The 21,969-nt window shown below is 39.8% G+C and overlaps 1 protein-coding gene across 1 annotated transcript in view; it reads right to left on the bottom strand.

The window, feature by feature from the left end:
- LOC104466591 (probable JmjC domain-containing histone demethylation protein 2C) overlaps nt 1–21,005 on the bottom strand; it is a gene marked incomplete at its 5' end in the record, with an annotated part of 22,470 nt that extends 1,465 nt beyond the window's left edge. The window contains 14 exons of the mRNA XM_010080069.1: nt 5,218–5,394; nt 7,643–7,782; nt 8,824–8,946; nt 10,105–10,235; nt 10,343–10,433; nt 10,852–11,020; nt 11,423–11,701; nt 12,183–12,397; nt 12,883–13,096; nt 13,278–13,405; nt 14,783–14,872; nt 17,697–17,849; nt 18,861–19,075; nt 20,804–21,005. Of these exons, the coding sequence (XP_010078371.1) occupies nt 5,218–5,394; nt 7,643–7,782; nt 8,824–8,946; nt 10,105–10,235; nt 10,343–10,433; nt 10,852–11,020; nt 11,423–11,701; nt 12,183–12,397; nt 12,883–13,096; nt 13,278–13,405; nt 14,783–14,872; nt 17,697–17,849; nt 18,861–19,075; nt 20,804–21,005 (2,327 nt within the window). The remainder of the gene's footprint in view (nt 1–5,217; nt 5,395–7,642; nt 7,783–8,823; nt 8,947–10,104; nt 10,236–10,342; nt 10,434–10,851; nt 11,021–11,422; nt 11,702–12,182; nt 12,398–12,882; nt 13,097–13,277; nt 13,406–14,782; nt 14,873–17,696; nt 17,850–18,860; nt 19,076–20,803) is intronic.
- Nucleotides 21,006–21,969: the final 964 nt, after the last annotated feature.

Here is a 21,969-nt window from a genome sequence, read left to right as displayed (position 1 = left end):
ATCTCTTAAACCACAGGCTTATCAGACTAAAGGGCATCTTTATGCATTTTACGCAGAGAGCAATTAAGTATATTCAACTTAGATCTAAGCTTCCGGCAAAAGGTACACTCTGAACAATGCGCGCATCTGCCTGTAGTCGGCTCTGACGTTAACTCACTCCACTGCGTTATTCCACCCTTTTAGCAGCTGCATGGGCACTGCCGCTGTGTGCTACCACTGCTCAGCCATTTCCAGAGCACGACATAGGCGCCGATGACGCAGACCAACTCCACAGGCACCTTACTCTGCAGGACCCTGCCAGGCACAACTTGCCACGTTCACAGAGAAGTCATTGCCAGTGGAAAAGTAAAAAAAAAAAAAAAAAAAGGAGCAGGGTCAGAAGACAAGTTTTTTTTCTCCTAACACCTCTTACTGATTAGAGGTAACTACTGAGAGAAATGGGCACCATCCGCCACCCAGGTCATATCTGGAACACAGCGGAAAGGAAAAAACGCTCCTGGTTGTGACCTGAACTACCAACTCCTGCCTCTCTTCTTTGGAAACATACAGCATTACGTTTTCACCCCTAAACCCTTAGAAATTACACCATTTCGTCAGCATGTCAAAGACCTTGTTTCCCCAAACTCTAACTGCTTATGAAGTTGTGCAATGTCAATTCTGCAAACTCACTAAAGCCTGGGGGTGGGGAGAGAGCACATGTGCCATCCCAGCAAACACAGTCCCACCCTGATCAGTACTGATGAAGATCTGCATATTTTAAGCTTAAGCCTAGCAAAATCTAGGTTTTTTTTAATGCATACTATAAAATACCAGACATTCAAAAAACCTCTGGGGCCTACACAGTTGAGGACACAGCACTTCATTTAAAAATTATTTTCTTCTTCAAAAACACTGCCCCAGTCTGATTTTATAAGGTAGCTTTCCCTTTTACGCATGAAATCCCAGAGGGTAAGCCCTAGCTCAACACTAGCGTTGTATGCGGGGTTTCTGCAGCCTTGTAATCATCAAGGACAAAGCAGTGCCCTTCCCTCCTCAAAACAAAAATAATTCTGGAGACAAAGAGGGTTTGTTGATGCCACATAATCTGCAATGGGCAGAAAGCCAGGAGCAAGGAAACAGCTGCAGAAGTGCCACCATGAGGCTCCTACCAGTGGTCGGGGAATTTCCTGGAGCTTCGGTTGAAACGTCTCTGCGCTGAGCAGCCGGCCCCAGCCCCTTCTTCCCTCGCAGACCTCTCACCTGTTCTGAGTCTCTACCCGCTCTTGTTTTCCTTCCCACCCCATGGAAACCCCATGTCACTCTTTCTCCTCACCGAGGCAAGGTTTTACTGCTTCCCTGCACTGCAGAACAGGCAATATTTGTTGCCCTCCGATCTTTCCTTCTGCTGTTCCCTAAACCTCCTTCCCCCTCCCAGGGCTATCTTATCGGTGTGCAACTCCTTGGGAAGACGACAGATTTTACCCGGCTGGTCTAGTACCTACCCTGGGAATGCCCCGCTGACAGCCCATAGGCAGTTCTATTTGTAATACAAGCTGATACAACGACACATACAAATAACTACGTTTAGCGCTGATTCCCCTGAGGATTACAGGGTGAGGGCTGCACCACTCCCACAGCTGTGCCAGTTCCAGCTGAACTGAGAGAACAGCTTTACCCAAGCCCACGCAGAGCCAAGGTTTTCCAGCAGGGCCCAGGAGATGGGTGGAGCATCACAAAAGCCTCAGACCCAGGCTGGGACAGGGAAAGGTGAGTGGGCAGCAAGGAAAGGGCCGTCCATCCTCACGGCCACAGCTCCCCACTGCCCAGCCACCTCCCTCTGTCCTTACGCCGGCAATCAGCCCTCTCCTGTGCAGCTCAGCTCCGGAGCCAGCGCTCAGCCTAGCAGCTCTGTGTACGCAGCTCCCAGACCTTTATCCTACATCATTATCATAACATCGCCAGGATGTCGCATTACCTCCAGTGTGTTATTTTACAATACATAATCCTGCTGGTAAATCAAGATAATACCACTATAAAGCGAAGATTATAACAACCTGCTCCACTATGAACAAGTTTTGCATGTAGCCTGAACAACATATTTCCATCACAGACTCAAGTACTTCTATGCTTTAATTTATCACTAAAGTATTTTAGACCTTTGGATAAGTCACCAAATTAAAACCAGGGAGGGCATCCCTGAAGGAGGAGTGTGACACAGAATGACCCAGAGCAGACCAGCAGAAACAACAAATCATTCAGAAGAATGGCAACAAAACCCTTTTTATAGCTGGGGAATTTTCTGAGGAGAGCCGAGGGCTTGCTGTTACAAGTGCCAGAAGAGAACAGGGCCCAGACGTTAGCAAAGCAGGAGACACTCCTGAGCTCCCCTACTCGTACAGCCAAGAAGACAGGAAACACAATCCCACAGAGCATCACTCAAGGTACATTCAGGGAAGCACCCGTAAAGGAGACCAGTCCAACACTGTATCTAATTTCTAGTTTCCCCCGGAGAGGGCAATTCCCTCCACAAGAGGTACTGACAAGGCTACTCCATCTGTCACAGCTCACAGGAGAGGCTCTCCCTTCCTCCCTCCCTCCCACCACACCAGGGAACAGCTTGACTTTGCCTACTGAAATGATTGCAAGGGGGATGCAAGTACACAGGGACGAGGGAGAAACGTGGGAAGCAAGAGGAATGCTTTATGCTACCATCAAATATTAAGAACAAGTTACTTTAAAAGCTAGACATAAATCCATAGAAGCTGGAAAGAAAAAATAATATATAGAAGAAATACAGGCAACCTCTCTCACATCAGAGCAGTAGAATTCTAGACCAGAACATCAGAAGCAGCAGTGTGACAACAATCCTAAGTGGCTCCAGGATGGAAGTGTCCCGAGCTGCAGGGACCACAGGCAGCCAGGCTTCCTAACTCTGTCCTTCAGCCCAATTTCCTCTGCCCCAGCGCTCAACCCAGCAGCTCTGCATATGCAACTCCAGACCTTTATCCTACATCCTTATCATAACATCGCCAGGATGTCATGTTACCAATAAGCAAATAAAAACATTACAGATGAGCAAATAAAACCAAAAATGTCAATATACCACCAAATTTAGTATCAACTGTCAACCAGTTTTAAAGATACATGGTGGGTATGTAAATCTGAAATGCTTAACATGTAAACTTAACCTGGTATGTATTCTTGTTCAGACCTATTTTTAAGTGTTTAAATGTGCTTTGTATATATGAAGTGGTGGTGCTGATCCCTAAGGTCAGTATTTATGCACCTCTATACAGAGTACTACTATACATGTACATGAAAGAACATGATGCTTTCATTTCCTCCTACGTGGCAGATTCACAGGAACTTCTTACTGAAGATGAAAAGGTTCTCAGCTTCACCCACTAAGGTTTAAAAATACCACGTTATTAACTCCTTGGTGCCAGAAGCTAGAACATTACCACTTCAAAAGCAATTTGGAGTTTAAAGCCAAGGAGATAAAGATAAGAGTGGCCTTATTTTTGGTCCTTAGACCTTTGAACTGCAGGGAAGCCTGGAACAGTCCCACTACTTCATGTCCTATATTCTGCATTCCTTTATCTAATGCCACATTCTATATAAAATAACTTTCCCAGTACGTTTGCAATTTTCTGTGGGTCCCCTTTTCGCTCTTCTATCTGTGCTATCTCCCTTGTATCGAGATCAGAGTAAGGTTACTGCAGGATGCAATACAAATCTTACCAACTCTGGGAGTCCCAACTGCTTCAGTGTAACAAGAGCTAACAACACCGTCAATGCCAGATGCCCCTTCACGAAGGTGCCCTGGAGATGGTACAGGGAAAGGTAACCTATGACAAGCCAACATCTGGTCACCTCTTCTTTTGCCAGGAAACAAATCCCCACAGATCATCCAGGGTTAACATACCACCATGTGAGACCATCTGAAGAATCACTGGAATGACAAAGGAATCTAGTTTGGGTAGGTTACCTGCTGCGCTCATTGCCTCAGGAACTGAAATAGCCAGCAGAGACTAGGGACATAACACTTGTCATCACTACAACCCAGTCATTTTTTTCATAGAAAAAAGCCTGCTGCCCTGGGCAGGGTGACATGGTAAGCCTTTGCTTCCTCTCCGTCCAGAAGTGGCATCAGCTGGAAGCTGATCTGCAGATCAGAAACCAAATAACATCTTCGTCAGAAAGGCCTGGCCCTGCTTGAACCCGGGTGGAGACAAATGATAAATCTTTAACAGCAAGATGGCTTACAACCCCTGCTGCGGGGTGGGGATGCTCCTCATTCCTTGATAGTCAGCTACCTCATTAGTGGTGCTTGACAGCTGGCAAGACAGCAAGAAAGCAGGCTCCATTTCCTGTTTTGGCGGGAAAAGGTTCATGAAGAAATAAATAAATCTAGAACTGCCCAAAAATCACGTCAAAACAATTATGCTCTATTTCTTTTTTTCATCAAGAAGTAGTTTGCAGACTGCAAGAAAAAACCCCACCAAACAAAATGGAGTAACAACCCCTATCCTGCTAGGACAGGACTGAAGCTTGATAGAGAAATCCATACTGTTCCTCCAGAAGTGCGCCGCTGGCAGTACTTCTTACACAACTAAGAACAAAGCCAGCCCAGCTGCTGCAAAGTTGGAATCACTCTTTCTAATGATAAGGAAAGCTGCTGAAGAACAATGACAACTCCAGGTGATTGATGTAACTTCTGTGTAAAAAATAATTTAATGTGGCACAGGAAAAAAATCCTGGTACAGAAGTATCTTATTACGTCCAGACTGTCTCTACAATTCTCCAATGGCTGGAGACTATGACACCTGACATGCAGGTATTTACCTGCTTGTGTTCCTCCCCCTGCCTCTCTGGGGTCAACTCAACTTTCGGTTTCCAAGAAAAAAAATACTAACTTGACTTTGCCATAACTAACATCAGTTTATTTAGAAATTTGCTAATGAAATGAAAAATGGAAAAAAGTGGTTAGTAATAGTCTGCTCATTTTTCATTTTAAAGGAAAACAAAAAGAGCATTATTTCAAGCATTCAAGTTGCTGTATGTTAGTACTGGCTAGTCATCTATATAAGCAGATGTACCTTATTATACATCCCCGTAAGCTATTAGCTAGCAGTAAGAAAATAAAATCTGTTTTGAGTACAGACGTAGTTATGTCTCTGTAAGTTATTTTATTGTATTTATGTTATTTAATCCTTTCTATAAACAGATGTACATTACCTGATGAAGTGCTCCTGCTGGCAGAATAATAGCATCACCAAGAAACTGAATAACTGTACAGGTTTTTACTCCATATTCTTCAAGAAGTCTTTGGCGAAGTTTTTTGTTCACATACCAACTCTGATCACGTATTGGATCATGCTCTGGTAAAACTTCTAAGCCTTGCTCTTTTGCTATCTGTAAGGTACAGAAAAGATCCCAGGTCACTTTCAAAAGAAGCTGAACCTTCTGCTGATAAGTCGTAAGTAGACCTAACTTACAAAGCAACGCTACTGTGCTTCCAATACCCAAATGAGAATTTTGGTTAGGGATTCAAAAGAACCTCAAAGGAAGTGGGAAATCCCACTGAACTGAAGGCATCTGCAGAACTCCCACTCCAAAATGTAGAGCTTTAAAGAACACAATAATCTATTAATAAGCATCACATGCTGTGTGAGACTTCTTTCATCAAGAAAATAAAATCTGACCTCAAGAGTTCCAATGATGCCCATTCTTCAAGCTTACAACCTTCAGTTTTGACACAGACACCCCACACCACAATCTCAGCTCAGGGAAAAAGCACCAGATAAAACTAAGGGTCAAGTACTCCTGGGCAACCTGCTCTAGGTGACTCTGCTTGAGCAGGGGGCTGGACAAAAGGACCTCAAGAGGTCTCCTTTCAGTCTGAATCACACTGTGGCATGAAGTTACTTTCCTATCATGCATTAAAGGAACTGGGAAAAAATGATGAACACAAAAAAAAAAAAAAAAAGACTTCCTGACATCGATACACTTAACTGCAGCAACCACTTCTCATCAAGTGAACCACAGGGGAACAAACATTACCCTTAATCAATTCATAATTAATGAACCATACTGACCAAAGGTAAAAAACACATATCAAATCCATCTGTCATGACTCAGGAGACAAGTACCTCATTAAACCCATAGATTTTTATTCATATTGCTATTAAATATACTTCATTATGTGATATAGAGCTTAAAACTGTCCTTGTCACCTTTCTTCTGTACTGAATGAGATACTGAGATTTTATCTCATATTGGCAGGCAAAGTAGTCCTAAGGCCTAGTCATCAACTAATCTCCGATTTAGTTGTTCAAAAATACCACCACACCAAATATTCAAGGCAGTACACAATTCATTCTGGATACCATGGCAAGCTGTGGCAGCAAATGACAAACTTTATTACATCGCGCTTTAGGTGCTTCTGTTTTAAATCCGCTGCTCAAAGAGTTTCACAATATCCCTTAATTGCTCTGAAAGCAGAAATGCTGAATAGTACTCATTGTTCACCTATTCCCTTGCATACAGGACTTTGTTCACAACTCTGTTTTCCAAACTGAAGAGCCACCATCTAATTTTTGAGCATCTAATTTTTGAATGAACAGAAAAGCCTTACTGTATAACATCCTGGAACTAGCTGTATTTTATTTACTAATGCTCATTTTCCCTCACAGTTCAGCTTGCCAAAGCGCAAATGTTGGAGTCACCAGAGGACAGCCGCCCTGGGACTGAAACACTGCCCTATTGTCCACGAGAATCTTTACCGAAACATTTCTTAGGCTCTGCCTGCTCGCAGTTGAGCCCTTCACCACCAGCCTGTTTATGGACCCCTTTGGTCTATACAGTTAAAGCTCAGTGGAGACTTCTTTTCCTCAAGCAACCATTTCAGTGATGTTTTGGTATTTCTATGCCATCCGTCAAGACTGCCTTCTAGAACATGAAAACATGCTAACGACAGGGCACAGGAAACTGCTTCCAAGATAGTATCTCTAAATTTAAAGCCATTGATGACTATCAATGGCCCAGGGCTGGATCTTCATCCTATATGCTAAGTAACGACCTCAAAGGTTCTGATGTGGCTCTAACTTGTTCATCACATGCTGCTGAAGGAAGCTCTGCACTGGAGCTGATGCTGAAAAAGATTACTGCCCTCGGGTACAATACCCCCCCCAACTGCTTTCATCTTCACCAAGAGCCAAGGCATGTTCTTTGAACTAACCGACGTGACACAGAGTCCTGATGAAGATCGGTGGCTGCTAGGTTGCAAAGTCAGGGGTTTTCACATTCACAATTCACAAAAATTTCAGTATCTGATAATGCAAGAATGGATCAGTGACAGAAAAACATTATGCTACAAATTATCCTATACATTAGAGAGGACAAGAATAGATCTCCATGCCCTCCTGGGCTTTCAGAGTTGACAGGCTACCTGTAACTCTTTAGAAGTGAATATGTAACGTGTTACATATTTTATTTGTTGATGATGTAGCAGGTCAATGACAATTTTTTTGTGCTATAAAGGAAAGAATTTTTCTTCCTTCTCTTCCCTAAGGATAAGGGTGGGGTTTATGGTTTTTGCCAGCCCCCTTTGATTTATCAGTTGCTTAGACTGTATTTATGAAATACATATAATAAGGCTAACCTTTTGCAAAAACTCCCTTATCTTGTCAGCATCTTTGCCAGCATAAATGTGCCATAAAGCACCAGGTAATTCACTTGAATCTTTCAACCTCTTCCTTAAAAGGTCATCCAAATCTTCCTCCTCAAACTTCTTCAAAACGCCTAAGATTCAAGAAAAATATTTTTTAAAAGTGAGACAGAGAAAAAATTTGAATACCTTCTTTTCAAATTTCTTGTGTAAGACTGAGCAGATAAAACTTTGCTGAACGCAACAGAAGTCCCCAGGTGATATTTCTGTTTGGTGTTTGTAATTAGGTAGTAGAACATGAATGCCATGAACACCTTCAAAACAACATTTAATTTTTAATTTTTTTTACATTTCTTGAATTTGATAGAACACATTCTCCTACCTGAAAAAATCAAGCAGGCCTGGCACCAAAAATTAGAAGATTAAAAAGGTGTTTTCCTGCAGTCAGCAAAAGCAGTGTTTTGCATGTTGTTCTGCAGCAGCTAGTCAAGAAGCTAGAGCTCTCCCCATACACTCAAGTTTAGATGCTACTAACACAGTGCATACACAAGTGAAAACAAAGCAAGTAACAGACAGCAAACCTTACTGCAGCTCTATTAGTCACACCCAAGATCTACACCTGCTGATTATGGAATAAGAGGACAAAAGAATAAGAGGAAAGAAACAAACCTATTTTAGTGATTTAAAGACTGTTTCACATAAGCAATAAACAACATACAGACAACTAACACACACCAATTTAAGCTATCCGGTGCTTTAAAATTACATTCTGGTCCAAATCCAATAGAGCAAACACAGTGCATCCAGAGGGACCAGAATAAACAGAAGGTTTGGCAAATACATCATCCTGACATAACTGTTAGAACTACCACAGCTTCCAGAGAAAATCTCTCATCCTGCACTTCCATTAGCTCTGCCAGCCCAGCACAGCAATGGTACATGAGTTATAGGTAACGACAGAAAAAGTGAAGATGGTTTGAAATACCACTTAATAATTCATGAACTGTAGTGTATTTTATGCAGAATTAACGTGTGTGCAAATTCTTGAAACAAAGAATCTCCCAGGTTTAAGCAAGTACTTATGGTTATCTTTCATCTGCTTCAGAACAGTGTCAATTTTAGAAGCAGCAGATCATTCAGTCCATCTACACCTCTTACAATGAGCTTCCCTTTACCTGACTTGGAAAGTACTCCATTTCCTTTCGCTATGCCAACATAAACAAGGATGTTCACAACATCAGAAACTTCAATATGGAGGTTTGTGGTTCCTATATCATGGTCTTTAGTAGCAGCCACACCTATGTTACAAGATAAAATCGAGATCTGTTGTATTGCATATTCACACTCAAATAGAAACATGCAACAGCTAACTGAGAAGTTATTTCTCAAAGGACCCTAAGCATCACAGAAAAGCATTTTACATACAGGAAGGCTTTAATGTGAAAATACTGAGATATACAAACTACAAACATGATTTTGTTTCTCTTGCTAACAAGAAAATGTTACTTTTCAACAGAGACCTTCAGATATCTCTTAGCCCAGGTAACTGTCCCTACGGAGCACTTGTGTCAGAACAACACACATTTCAGCAGAATAATCAAAGACATTTCCTGACCACTACATTACTTTCCAACCTTTCAGGTTGCTGAGGGCAGAATGTAAGTACAATGAATACACAAAGTTATGGAATCAAATGTGTCACTTTTATGCCTAACTGCAAGCAGAGTTCTTAATCAAAAGAAATCCCCAAAGAGGAAAATTAATGTTACTTCTAAGAGGTGAAAATATACATGCCTAAGTCAAAAGGACATTTGTGAACACTAAGCCTTGCAGCAGCATTACATGAAAGTGTAACTAATGATTCAGTTCTTCAGACCCATGCCTTGATCACTATTGTTAGTATGTTTATTTCAGAGGACATCTGGAGAACTTTCAAAATCAAAGCCATCATGCCACAAATTACAACACATTTCTTGTCCTATTTCAACAATTTGTAAAACAGAATTGAACTGATTTGTTTGCAAAAGAAGGAGCCACTGGAAAAGGTCTGAAACCATCTTTTCTAAGCACGTTTTTTTTCCAGCATACAATACAAATACAATTTATGAGAAATACACTGAGATTTATTTATGACCAGAATTATGAACACAGTAATATTTAATTAAGTATTTTGTCTTACAGCATTGTTAAAGACAGATCTGTCCTTGTGTAAAAGTAACCCTAACCAGTCATGTGATTGAGAAGACTGTAACAGGAAAACACAGAAAATACCACAGAAGCAAATAAACTGTCGTGCCTGAGGTGCATGTACTGTTAGTATGCAAGTCAATCAAGTGCTTCTACATTCAGCACAATTACCCTCCAAGCAAGCTCAGCTTTCCATCAAGCACTATAACATGGGATATTCTACATTTCTAAGGGAAGAGGTAACTGCTACCCTTCTAGGGCATACTCACCATATGCACTGCACAGTCTAGGTCCCAAATCTGGACGGACAAAAAATCCTGGCAGATGAGAAGCCAAGTTTAGTTTTCCTTCTGGACTACAATATTCTGGCAAGGGTAAACTTTTTAATAAATCCTCATATCTAGAGGAGATGAGAAAGAAAAATGTAATTGAATGTGCCATTACACAGACAGAAAGAAAAACAACACAGAGATGGACTTAAGAACATCTAGTATTAAACTCAAATACCTTGCTGGCATCATAGCCTTGAAATCTTCACCAGAAGGCCAATCTTTCAGTTTTAGTAGAGCTGTTTCCCCATTTTTTATTTTCTGTCGTTCTGCAAGTAACATAGAAATTACTAAAACCTAATACACTGTAGGTGTTTTACTTCTTTCAACTAAAATATATAACTGAACTCTTAACCTGTATAAAGATTTCACCCAGAAAACTGAATATAATTGATTTTCTGACTCAAGAATGATACAAAACAAACTCAACTAGGTGAGGAAAAATGGCATTTTGTTAGGCTTCTTAGTCAGACCTAACTAGCATATAGTGCATCTTTAATTATTCAAAGGTACAAAACGCAGGTTTCCATCATGTTCTCTGGAAACACCTTACCTAGAGCTTTTTTTTTAAATTAAAGTTTCTTCAAAGCCTCAAGATCCATAAAGAATATTTTTAACTGCAGTTTCCAACATTGACAATGTTCAGAAGCAATGGAAAAACACAAAAACACATTTAAAATCACATACTTGAAACATCTTCAAAACCATCCCAGAACTCCTTGACATTGGCGTTTGAAATAATACTGTCTTTGCAATTCAAGATATCAGCTTGTTGGTTTCCAAAATCTAAACTAATTGACTCAGCTTTCCACAGGCTGAAGTTCATTTTCTTATGCATACCAGATACTAAAACAGGCTGTAAAAAATAAAATAAAGTAAAATTTAAAAATCAATACTTATCCTTTTGAAAGCAAACACCTCCTTCAATAAAAGTGGAGTACAAATCCATCTTGAACACGCACTGAAGAGCTTGGCCCTACTGAGCTGTTAACGCTTCCTCTAACAGCACTCATACCCAAGGTGTCATACGCACATCTTTTTGGAATTTGAATCTCAGTAGCAGTCATTTCTTATTTATTATTAGCAGTTAACTGAAGTTTGAAATACACAAGGCTTTGTTTGTGGGCTATACCTGACAAGCTTTTGCCCGCTGTTAACAATACATTTTCAAACACGAAGTTGGGCAAATTTGTCCTTTAACACTATTCCCCCAGAGTTCATACTAGTCACTTTACAGACCACATGGCTCACTACCTACCCGTCCTTGTCTCCAGCACTCTTTGAAGAGCTTCCAGTTGTTGTTGTTCTTATGGTCTCTGAGCCACAGAACATGCTTATCACAGATCCACGAATACTGAATATCGCTGTACAGTTTACCGCAGTCATCCGGAATGCATCTTCTATCCTCCTTTGGCTCATCTTTTATTTCAGATTTTACATTTATCTTTGGTGCTCTATTTGGTGGAATCTTGTTTTCTACTACTGAAGCAATTATGTCATCAAGAATGTTTGGCATAGTCCTTCCACTCTTGCCACTCTATTAGAAAATAAACAAATGCATGCTCAAACAACATAAAAGCAAATAAAGCTAATGCAATTCTTTTTGCAGTAGAATAACAACATTTCATTACCAGTGAGAAGCTTGCAGTTATCTACTTCCTTTGTAGAAAACAGCATGCATTATTACACGGAAAAAGCTAGAAATATACAGTTATCACAAAACTCAATATATTGGAATCCTCCTTTACTTTGTCAGGTTAAGGCCTTCTCTAACTTCATGGACATTTTCTTCATTGTATGTATCAAATATCACTATATGTATGTATATTAAAAAATAAATAAAATGTTAATGTAAATGTGTGTTTGTGTGTCTGTGTGTATATTAACTATAAATGAGTATTTAAAGCAATACAGCTATCAGACTGCACTATCAGACTGCTCCAACTATAATGTACCGAAACAAATCATAAAGGTTTTCAAATCATGATGTAAGATCCGTGTGTCTTCTGAACACTTACTGCTGTTCCTGTAGAGTAAACCGGAGCAAAAGCAATGCCAGCATCTGTAGAACCCAGACGCAGTTTGCCTGCTGTTGTAGTTAATAAATCTCGTAAGGTTGAGCCCTGCTCATTGTTCTGGGATGCAGGAGGGCAGCTCTTACAGTTTTGGGACTCCAAATTATCCTGGTCTTTCTCTTCCTTTGAGTGTTTTCCAGAAGGACATTCTTTGTTCTCTAAAACAAAAATAATCATTGGAAGTTTACACTGTGGGATGACGATGCAGACATTGGGACAGCATCAGTATCCTTTATTTTATAGTGGTGGTAATATACTGTAGCACTAGCACTTTATTCACCTGAAAACACACCAGAGGATGAACTAGATCCTTCAAAATGCAGTCAAAGAGTGTGACCATGAAAAGGCCTTCCTCAGCATCTCAGACACGCAGCTGAGTGAGTACCTGTCACAACAGAGAGATGCTGTAGCTGGAAATACTCCCACATTACACATACATTCCTCTAGTGGTTCTTCTGGCAATAGATTCTGACGCCACCAGGAGAAGGCATCGCAGTTTCATGATTAAAATTAAGGAGGAAAAGAACATAACCTTCTCTTTTTGTTGAACAGGTAACAGTATGAAATCTTCCTAATTAATTCAATTATGTATCACGGGTGCCCCCAAAGTCATGGACATGATATGACAATTTCAAACATATACCTTTCTTTTCCTCTCTGGCTTTCTGCTCAGCAAGGTCAGCTAACCAATGCAGTGGTGACTGGGATTCAGGTGGTGATAACTTGCTGTCTGTGCTTACATCACTCCTTGGACTTGCATTACCATTTGTCTCAGACTTTTGAGGACTACTCTGCTGTTGAGACTCAGGCATGCACAGAGAAATTTTATTACTGTGGTTAAGGACATTCTGCAAAACCTGTGAAGAACAAATTTATTTTTAAGTATATAATTTTGCTTTAATGTATTTCAAAGACAAGGTTAGCATTTAAACATCATATATGCAAATTAAAATGCAACTGGTACTATTAAAATATAAAAATACACAAGAATCAGAACACCTGAGAAAACTGCAGTGTATACACACATTTTAGACTCACCTGAGTCACGCCATTCATTGCAGGGAGCTTGCCAGCTTGTGTGCTCTGCTTGCTGGTACACTGACAATGGGATTTAATTTCAAATTTTTCTCTAATATTGTGCATAGCATCTAAAAGATCTGTCAAAACTAGAAGACAATTAAAAAGAAAACCATCAGCAGCTCTCAATAATTTTGTGATCCTCTCTACAATACACACACTGTGATGCTAAAATACTATCTGCAAACCTTTTTTAAAATTTAAACTATTCAAAATGCTAAATTTAACACTCAAAAATACTACTAAGAAACTGTCCAGTTTACCTTAATGCTCATGCAGAAAGAGACAAGGCCTTAAATTAAATAATTGCACACTACTCCTATAAATAACCTAACCTTCACTCTGCATTCCCATTGCATGGCACACACCAAGCAAGGCAGTCATTCATTATTTATTCCTCATTGTTCAATGGGTGCATCATTGCTTCCTTTAATAAAACCATCAAACTACATACTGAAGTGAGCCACATCTCGACAAAAATCATTAGTACATGATTGTGTAATTTAAGGCTCTTTGGTAATGGGTATGCACAGAAGAACAAAGCAGAAGAAGAAGAACAGGCAGTCTTCACCGTGCTGTTTCCTGATGAGTGGTTCACTTCACAATTTAAAATTAAAACCAGTTTCAGTCTGGAACCTGTTCTGGGGAATGTCACAATTTGAATTTATTAAGGAATCTAACCAACCTTCATTTCTACCTGAAGTAACATGCAACAACCCATAAAATAATCACTGGGTCTGTATTTCCAGCTTAAAATAACTTGGGAATTTACTTAACAAGTTTAAGGGTACATTTGAGTTTTCTGTTCTCTGCTCTGCATCAATGCTGCCAGAGATGACAAGTAAAAGTTGTGCTAATGACAACCACCACACCTAACCACACTTCTTCATAAAACTTACTTGGTTCTAAGAAAAATTCTGAATTTAGCTAAATTTAGGATTAGTGCTTAAGTTCTTCATTTATCACAAGCTTTTTTACTGTGTTTTGCTTTAAGCTGCTCTACCAGATGTCCAAGCAAAACCACACACGAATACTTTCTTTTGGGTGGTTGGGGGGGACAGAAAACAGTGAAAAACAAATCCCCAAAATCTGCTGCCACGTAGCTCCTTGGCAGTACTATTCTAAGATTTTCTTTTAACAGCCAAGGTCAGATTTATTAAGTACATTCTGGATGTTTTATTCTGCTCTAAGAAGGTACAAAACAGCCATAACAAACACACTGCATTTCTTCACTGCCAGTCTCCAAAACCCCTTCAGACATCTGTCAACATACTCCTCTTTCTCTCTTAATTATCTGTGCCCCTTGCTGTTAACTGCCCAGAACCACTTGCTTTCCTGTGATGATTTGACACAATTCGCAGGTTTTTAAAAGAAAAACAAGAAATTTCAAGAAACAACTCTGGTCTCTCTTCACAGAAAGACCTGAAAAAAAAAAACACATCCTGCTTGTTTGCAGGTGGTCTTACCAGAGCCTGGAATAATCTGTGTCGGCATCAGGTGTTTGTGATCATGAGGCTGTCCCTTCACACACTTCATCCAGGCATATAACTCCTTATCTGCAAAATAACATTACCAAGTATTTTACTGTACTTACAGTGGTACACACACAGAACTAGCTAACATTTTTCAGATTTGTTTCAGTTAGAAACTCTTTTCTACACATACTGTAAGTCTTCTGTCCTGAGATCCTGTGTGACAAAGGTTTGCATACGACAGATACTTTTCACAGTAAGAAGAAAAGTTTTAACAATACTGAAATTGAAATCGCTGCATCTGTAACACAGACCCTTGCTAACAACCTCCAAGTTTTGGAGTATATTCCCTTTATTACATTTAGTGAGTTGCCAATTAAGAACAAGCCAAAAATCCTTCACACTTGTTACTGAGGAGTGAGACTCCCTTGATGAATTTTAACATGGAAAAGAGACAAAATTAGGCTGCAATTATATGTTTAATTTAATTTGACACAATCCACGTTCCAACTGAAAGTGGCTGTCTTCAACCAGAGAGGGCCAAACAAGCCAAAAAGATGGAACTTGAAGTGAATCAACCCTCTGATTTGGCCTACCATGCAGCTCACTGATGTTACTGGTGGCACAAAGTAGAGGGAAGGTGCATCATGGATTTATCTCAGATTAAAGCAACCATGAAAACACAAGTCTGTATGTACTGGTTGAAAATTATCTGTGGCAGCAGAGAGGGCCTAAGTAGTAGGAGAGAGGGGCCTTCTATAAGGTTTCAGTAAGACCACCCCTGCCAGAAAAATATGCAGTGTAAAGACAAGAGAGAAAAAGAACAACAGTAAAAAATGCCTGGCCAGGCAAACTGGTCACTAATCCACTATGTGACTCTGGGGCAGAAATAGGAATGCAATTCCTCTCTCAACCCCAGTCTTGTATCCTAGCCACTGAACTGACAGTTTTAAGAGACTCATCAAATCTTAGTTTTCTCAGCTCTAGCAACGTAAACTAGGGAGTACGCTAAGGAAGCAATTAGCTCATTTAAAGCACTATTTTCTTACACTTTAACAGATACACAATGTACTCAATGTTCCTTTCAGATAAATATTAATTTGGTAGCTATTTTGTAGTTTTTGTAATTCCTAGAACATTGAAAAATGTAACTGGTCACAAACATCAATCAAATGAAAACCGAAAACAGCATATATCTACTTAACATATTTTATCACTGAAATGCCATAACATGGCATTCTACTTGATGGTGCCATGAACTGTCTGAAGGTAACAATGGATGCACATTCATTCAAGTAGTGAGGCTATGAGAGAAGCCATTGATAAATATCTGAATATGGAACATTTAAACCTCTAACATTCCTCCTGAAGCAGGGGGAAACCAGTGTATTCTCTGTTACATTTAGCAACTGTAAAAACAACTACCGGTTCCAGGAAAAATGGTGTAATATAAAGTGCTATTATATAGAGATGGGTGGGTGGTTCTGAACTTTGTAAGAGAGTGCCAAAGGAAAGATACAGGTCACACGAATCCTACAGTATCATTAGATATAAAGCCACAGAGAGAGAAGCTATCGTACTTCTGCTTTGGCACATGATGTTGTGATGAACAGTAAGGAGAAAGTCTCCTTGTTAGAAGACTGAAAAGAAGCCTACTTCTGTACACTGCTTTTTTAAGTTTTGAAGACATTTTACTAAAATTTTCCTGGCTGGTTAACCCGCACACTATAAAAAGCCTCTGACTGCCTTTGCTCACTAGGGGAAATAACGTTCGGCGGGTATCCCAAGCCATGTCAGATGGATGCGCACACATGCGCACACACAGACTCCAGCCACTTAATAGATGCTGAAGCAGCCTCCAGCATTAAAACATTAACAACTGTTCTTGGTGTTGGAAAACACTAACATTAGTTCCCCAGAAACTTCAGGGTTTGATGGAAGCCTCTGGGAATATCCTATAACCGCAGCATAGGAGGCCTCTCACTGCAAGCCAAGGACAACATGGTTGATTCTCTCCATTTATCCAAGATTTGCTATCTAACAGTTAAACTTTATTTTACTAATATTTCACATCTGTGACACTCTGCAGCTACGACAAACATGAAAATTCTTTTCAAAACAGCATTATAGTTCAATCGGTTCCTGTTGCAGTGTTTGATCACACAATTGTGCCAGGGCACAATGCCTGCCACCCAGGGGAAGGCAGCCCGAGCACCAATGTCACAGCTGAGGGCTGCACAAGCCCTTTCAAGCCATTCTTCCTTCCTACTGCAACCAGGCTGAGTCACTCAGAAATAACAGGTTTGCAAGTCAGTCCTGTTACACTTCACTACAGACTAAACTAGACATTTCCATTAAAGCACAGGAATTAGATTAAACTGAGTACGTGTGTAGGCTGCTGGACTGTGAAACCTCCATTAATGTTCATCTTAAAAACTATTTGAAGTATTTTTCTCCGTCTTATTTTTTTAATAATAAAAAAGTAGGCTGTTAAGTCAGTATGACAAACCATGTACTTCTGAAGAAGGACTCCAGAAAGCACTCTAATCAAGGCAAGCCTTAACAGCAATGAGTTACCAAAAAGCAGGCAAGTGTAATGGGAGTGCCAGTCTCACAGCTGAAGAACAAGACTTAACCTTGAGGGGCAAGGCACAAGCAATCCAACACAACCCACACAAAAAGACTGAAAAGCAGACAAAGACCTAAAGCAGCCCCACAGCAACTGCTTTCTGAATGACTGATTCTGCAACTCCTGACAAAAAAGAGGTGAAAAAGATCTAAGAGAAACCAGAACACACAAGCAGTAATTTAACACTTTACAGAAAGGCAGTTACACTAGTGGATCAGCAGCTCTACAACAAATGAGAATAAACAGCCTATACAATACTCTAGTTCATAAAGAACTGACCTCTAGAACTTTTTCTTTCCTTTGCCTTGTAACAATCTAGGCAGACCACAAATCCACATTTTTGGCAGACCCAATGAATGTTAAATAATGTGGCTTCGCATGCATCACACATCTCACGGACTCCTCTCACTGCTCTCTTCCATGCAATTTTGGCTGAAATACAAAATAAGTAGAATAAAAGGACTGAAAATTTAAATGCAAAGCACAGAATGAATAGTTTTTATAGATGAAGCACTCGTAATTTTCCCCTCAGACGCAACTGGGGGGGTGGGAATGATCCTTCATAAATAGACTATTAACACCTACCCCTCAGTTGTGCTACACAGCAACCCCATCAATACTAGTATATCAACATACTATAAAGAAATTAAAGCATCCAAAAAACAGACTAAAGTAACACAGAAAGAATATTCCTGCTCAACATGAGCGGGCTGTAAGTACGAAGAACAACTCCTTTAACATATACTTTTAACTCCAGGTAATGAAGAGAGCTGGGTTTTTCACCTGACTGCCTACGGGATGTGTTTAATCTCAAGGGCAGCCAAACTGGTGAGTCAGACATTAAAGTAAGTCAGCAGGAGAGGAGGGAGGTGCCTATCCTGGAGTCCTGGCTAGTACTTCTGCTTTCTGCCCCACCTCCTCCTCCTACTGCCTGGAATTAGTGGAGCCACAAGCCCATTTCCAGCCTGTGCCCATCTGCCACAGGCCAGAAGGACAAACTATGGTTTTGCTGGGGAGGAGGCAATGGTGTTAGCACAGGCTCTATGGGGACCATGCTATCACGTTATTCTCCTGTGTTTTGGGAAGGAGACACGTCAGAAACACGTCTGTTGGCAGGAGCCGGTACCTGGCTCGCTGCAGGCCTTGGCTTGGAGCTGGCCGCTCTGGCTGGAGGGCTGGAGGCCAGGCTGGGAACTGAGGTTGCTCCAATCCCAACAGCACCCTGGCCCCAGCCCAGCCACCAGCACAAGGAGAGGGAACAGACTGGCCCCACTGAGGAAGGTCCTTGCCCCTTCCCGACATTCCGTCTTACAAAATAGTCTAGGAAAATCCAACACCACAGTCTGGTGAAGTGAGCTACTCGAAAGGAAGCAATGGGTCATGATGAACGCAAACACTCCAGTAAAACTGCTGAACAGTTGAGAGCATTTGACATTTCCTTACCATCTTTTTTCACCCAGGACATGGCTGTTTTCTCAGATGTTACTAACTGACAAAATTTATCACCTATGATATCTAGAATGTATTTAGAAGTTTCTAGGTCCAGTTCATCATCTTCATAGTTTTCATGTGTCCATAAACTCAGTGCTTCATCATCATATTGATCAGGAGATGAGAAACCATCTATTCTAACTACTCCATTCTTACTAAAAGATAACCTAAAAATGAAAACAGACATTTTAACTGCATATATCATTATACTCTGTGCTTACCATTTGCTTGCTAATTTACCTTATTGCATATGTATTAAAACAAGTAACTTTCCTTTACCCTCTTCAGCGTCCTGTCGTATTTTTTAATTTAAAAAGAAATCCTACTGCCAAAACTGGTTTCAAAGTGAACATTAAGGAAGGATGAAAACTAAAACTAACTTTCTAGGCACTTTTTGCATTCAGTTTACTCATCATTGGCTCTCTGTAGCATTTATTACAGCTTTAAAATTGCAGAAAATAAAGTATCTTTTTTTTTTTCCCCCCAACTTTGGTTCCACCTATTCCTTACTTTTAATTTTTAGAGTGTCTGTGACAGCAATCACTCAGTCTGACTCATATTTTATAGACCTCTCTATCTTACCGCTTTCATTCACAAAACAGAGGAGTTTGAACACTATATTTAAGTCTTTCTAGGCAGAACAAATACTAATACAAGACAACATTCTTGTATCAATTTCTGACATTCAAAATAACTAAAGGCTTTCCTGTTATCCTACTCGAAACCATTCCACCAACAATGGCTATATTTAGCCTATTTTTAAGCAGGAACAATTATTTCATCTTGCATACTACAGGATAATTCACTGTACATATGCAATTATTATAATAGTTAAGGAATTCTACAGCAAAGCCTGTAAAATAGACCCAAACTGAGAACTAACTACCAAAAAAAGACCTTTAGAAATGTATTTAATGAACAAGAAAAAAACTGAAGTTATGACTGCCAAAAGTAGCGCAAACTTAATTTACAATTCAAGCCCTAATATCTAAGCACAATGAAAATAACTGAACTGCTGTAAAATTTACAATATATTCAAAACATTCAAATGTTTAAATTCCATAACTGTCTTTTAAAATACTGACAAAACTTTTATCACTTATGTTCTCTCCTTTATACAGGAGAAAAACCCCAGACTTTTACACACATTAGGAAGCAAATATTCCCACGCAGAAGGTATTCCAAGTCCAACCCTGAAATTACTCCTGTAGCACTACCCAGTTTGCAACTAAAGCTTCATTATAAAAAATTAAAACTCAATCTAGGGAACAATTTCCTTTCCAAAACAAGTTGGATATATACTGACAACACAGCCCACGTGCAAATTAAAGCTGTTTTGTTCTGTCTTGACAGCTGTGCTGCTTGCGCCACGTATGCCATGCTGCATCTTGGGAAATTTTTTTCCCCACTTGCGAGTTTTCCTTGACTGGCCATTAATTGTGAAAAAGGAGGTGACAACTCCTTTGTCCTCAGAAAACTCTGAGAAAACCTTGTGCAGCATTCCCGCCATATACTGGCATAAGAACAATTACAATTAAGTGCAACTCTGTGGTTGTACAACTTGTCCAGAATAACTGAAGCTTGCCTTTTGAAAATCCCACTTCAAATGTCAGACACCTGTGTAATAGTGGTGTGCTGTATTTTCTGCTTGCCTGAGGTACACTGGGCAGCTGTTCTCATGTCTCTGCTCTAAAGCTTCAAACAGCAATGAAGTCAATCCACAAAAGAACTAAGAAATACAAATGTAAATACTGTTAAATTAGACCGTGTCTTTTATCAGGCAGACTGACCCAGCCAGAAAAATCAGACAAGCTTTCAAGCATGCATGCAGTCCTTTGTCAGTATTATCTTTAAAAGCTCAAATACCACATTATCAGGAGAACAGCTGTACTTACCGCCGAAAGTAGTAAAATCTACAAAATACTGGTGAGTGAGTTGGTTCTTCTCCTTTCTTACTTCTTATTAACCTACATTCTCTGCATTTTTGTAAATTTGGTCCTATTTCAGAGCAAGAATCATCCTGCAAAAAGGACTCTCCTGTTTGTTTCAGCTTCTTTACTTTGCGCCAATCTTTTAACACTGAGCGAGGTATACCATCTACAAAAGTAAAGAGAGTTTCAGATGAGGTACTCGCAGCCCTTTTTCACAGAACCCAGTCAAATGAGTCAGCATTCAACATTTCTGAAAGCACATTCGTTACCTGCGTAACATATTTCATTATTACCTCCATTTCTCTGCCTGTCAGCACTGAAGTTTAAAAAGCATAGCTACCAATTAGACTTGCGGAGGCAGGAGCACAGTTAACTACTTGCTGAGCTACCCACAATACCTAGGACACTGCATTTTCTCTTATATTAGGTGTATCATTCACCAAGTATTCCACTAAAACAATCTTCAGAATCTCCTTCTTATAAAATAAGCAAAGAAATACAATACCCCAAGAAAGAAAGGTTTGAATTCCATTTAAAGTGAAGATGTATGCAAAAAAGGCAACAATTTAATGAATTAATGTAGAGCTTAAAAAAAAAAATCCCACTTCTTCAAAAATTATTTTTCCTGAGGATTACAAATATGATTACAGAAGAGTAACTGTATTCACATGTAACTCCTCTGAACTTAATGTAAAATATCTGGCTAAGGAAGAACAGAATCCATTTATTCTCTTATTAAGTTTGTTGGCTTTGCCAGGCTAAGCAATACAATTCTATTTTCAATATGAAAGTTGGCAGATCTGATGCTGAGTAACACGAGGAGCAAATCTGTTGAGTAATATGTGCAATTTTCACATACACATTTTGAAAATGAACCCTGTTGTTATTTAATCAGGCTTTCATTTTAATAACTTTTAAGGGTGGCACCCGTTTTATCTGCTGATAGATAGAGGTATCTGTCATTTCATCTACCACTACTCTTGAAAGTTCATGTCCTGTAAACAGGGATCTGATATAGGATGATAGAGATGTAAGGGTGTTAACTTTGGACTTGGTACCTGGGTTCAGATCGGTATTTTGCCAGAGGTGACTTGTGCAAACTTTGCAAGTGACACACTATCTATGTCTCA

The sequence above is a fragment of the Pterocles gutturalis genome, unplaced genomic scaffold, assembly GCF_000699245.1.
Source record: "Pterocles gutturalis isolate BGI_N339 unplaced genomic scaffold, ASM69924v1 scaffold50259, whole genome shotgun sequence".
NCBI classification, from domain to species: Eukaryota; Metazoa; Chordata; class Aves; order Pterocliformes; family Pteroclidae; genus Pterocles; species Pterocles gutturalis.
This window is presented reverse-complemented; position numbering and strand designations above follow the sequence as displayed.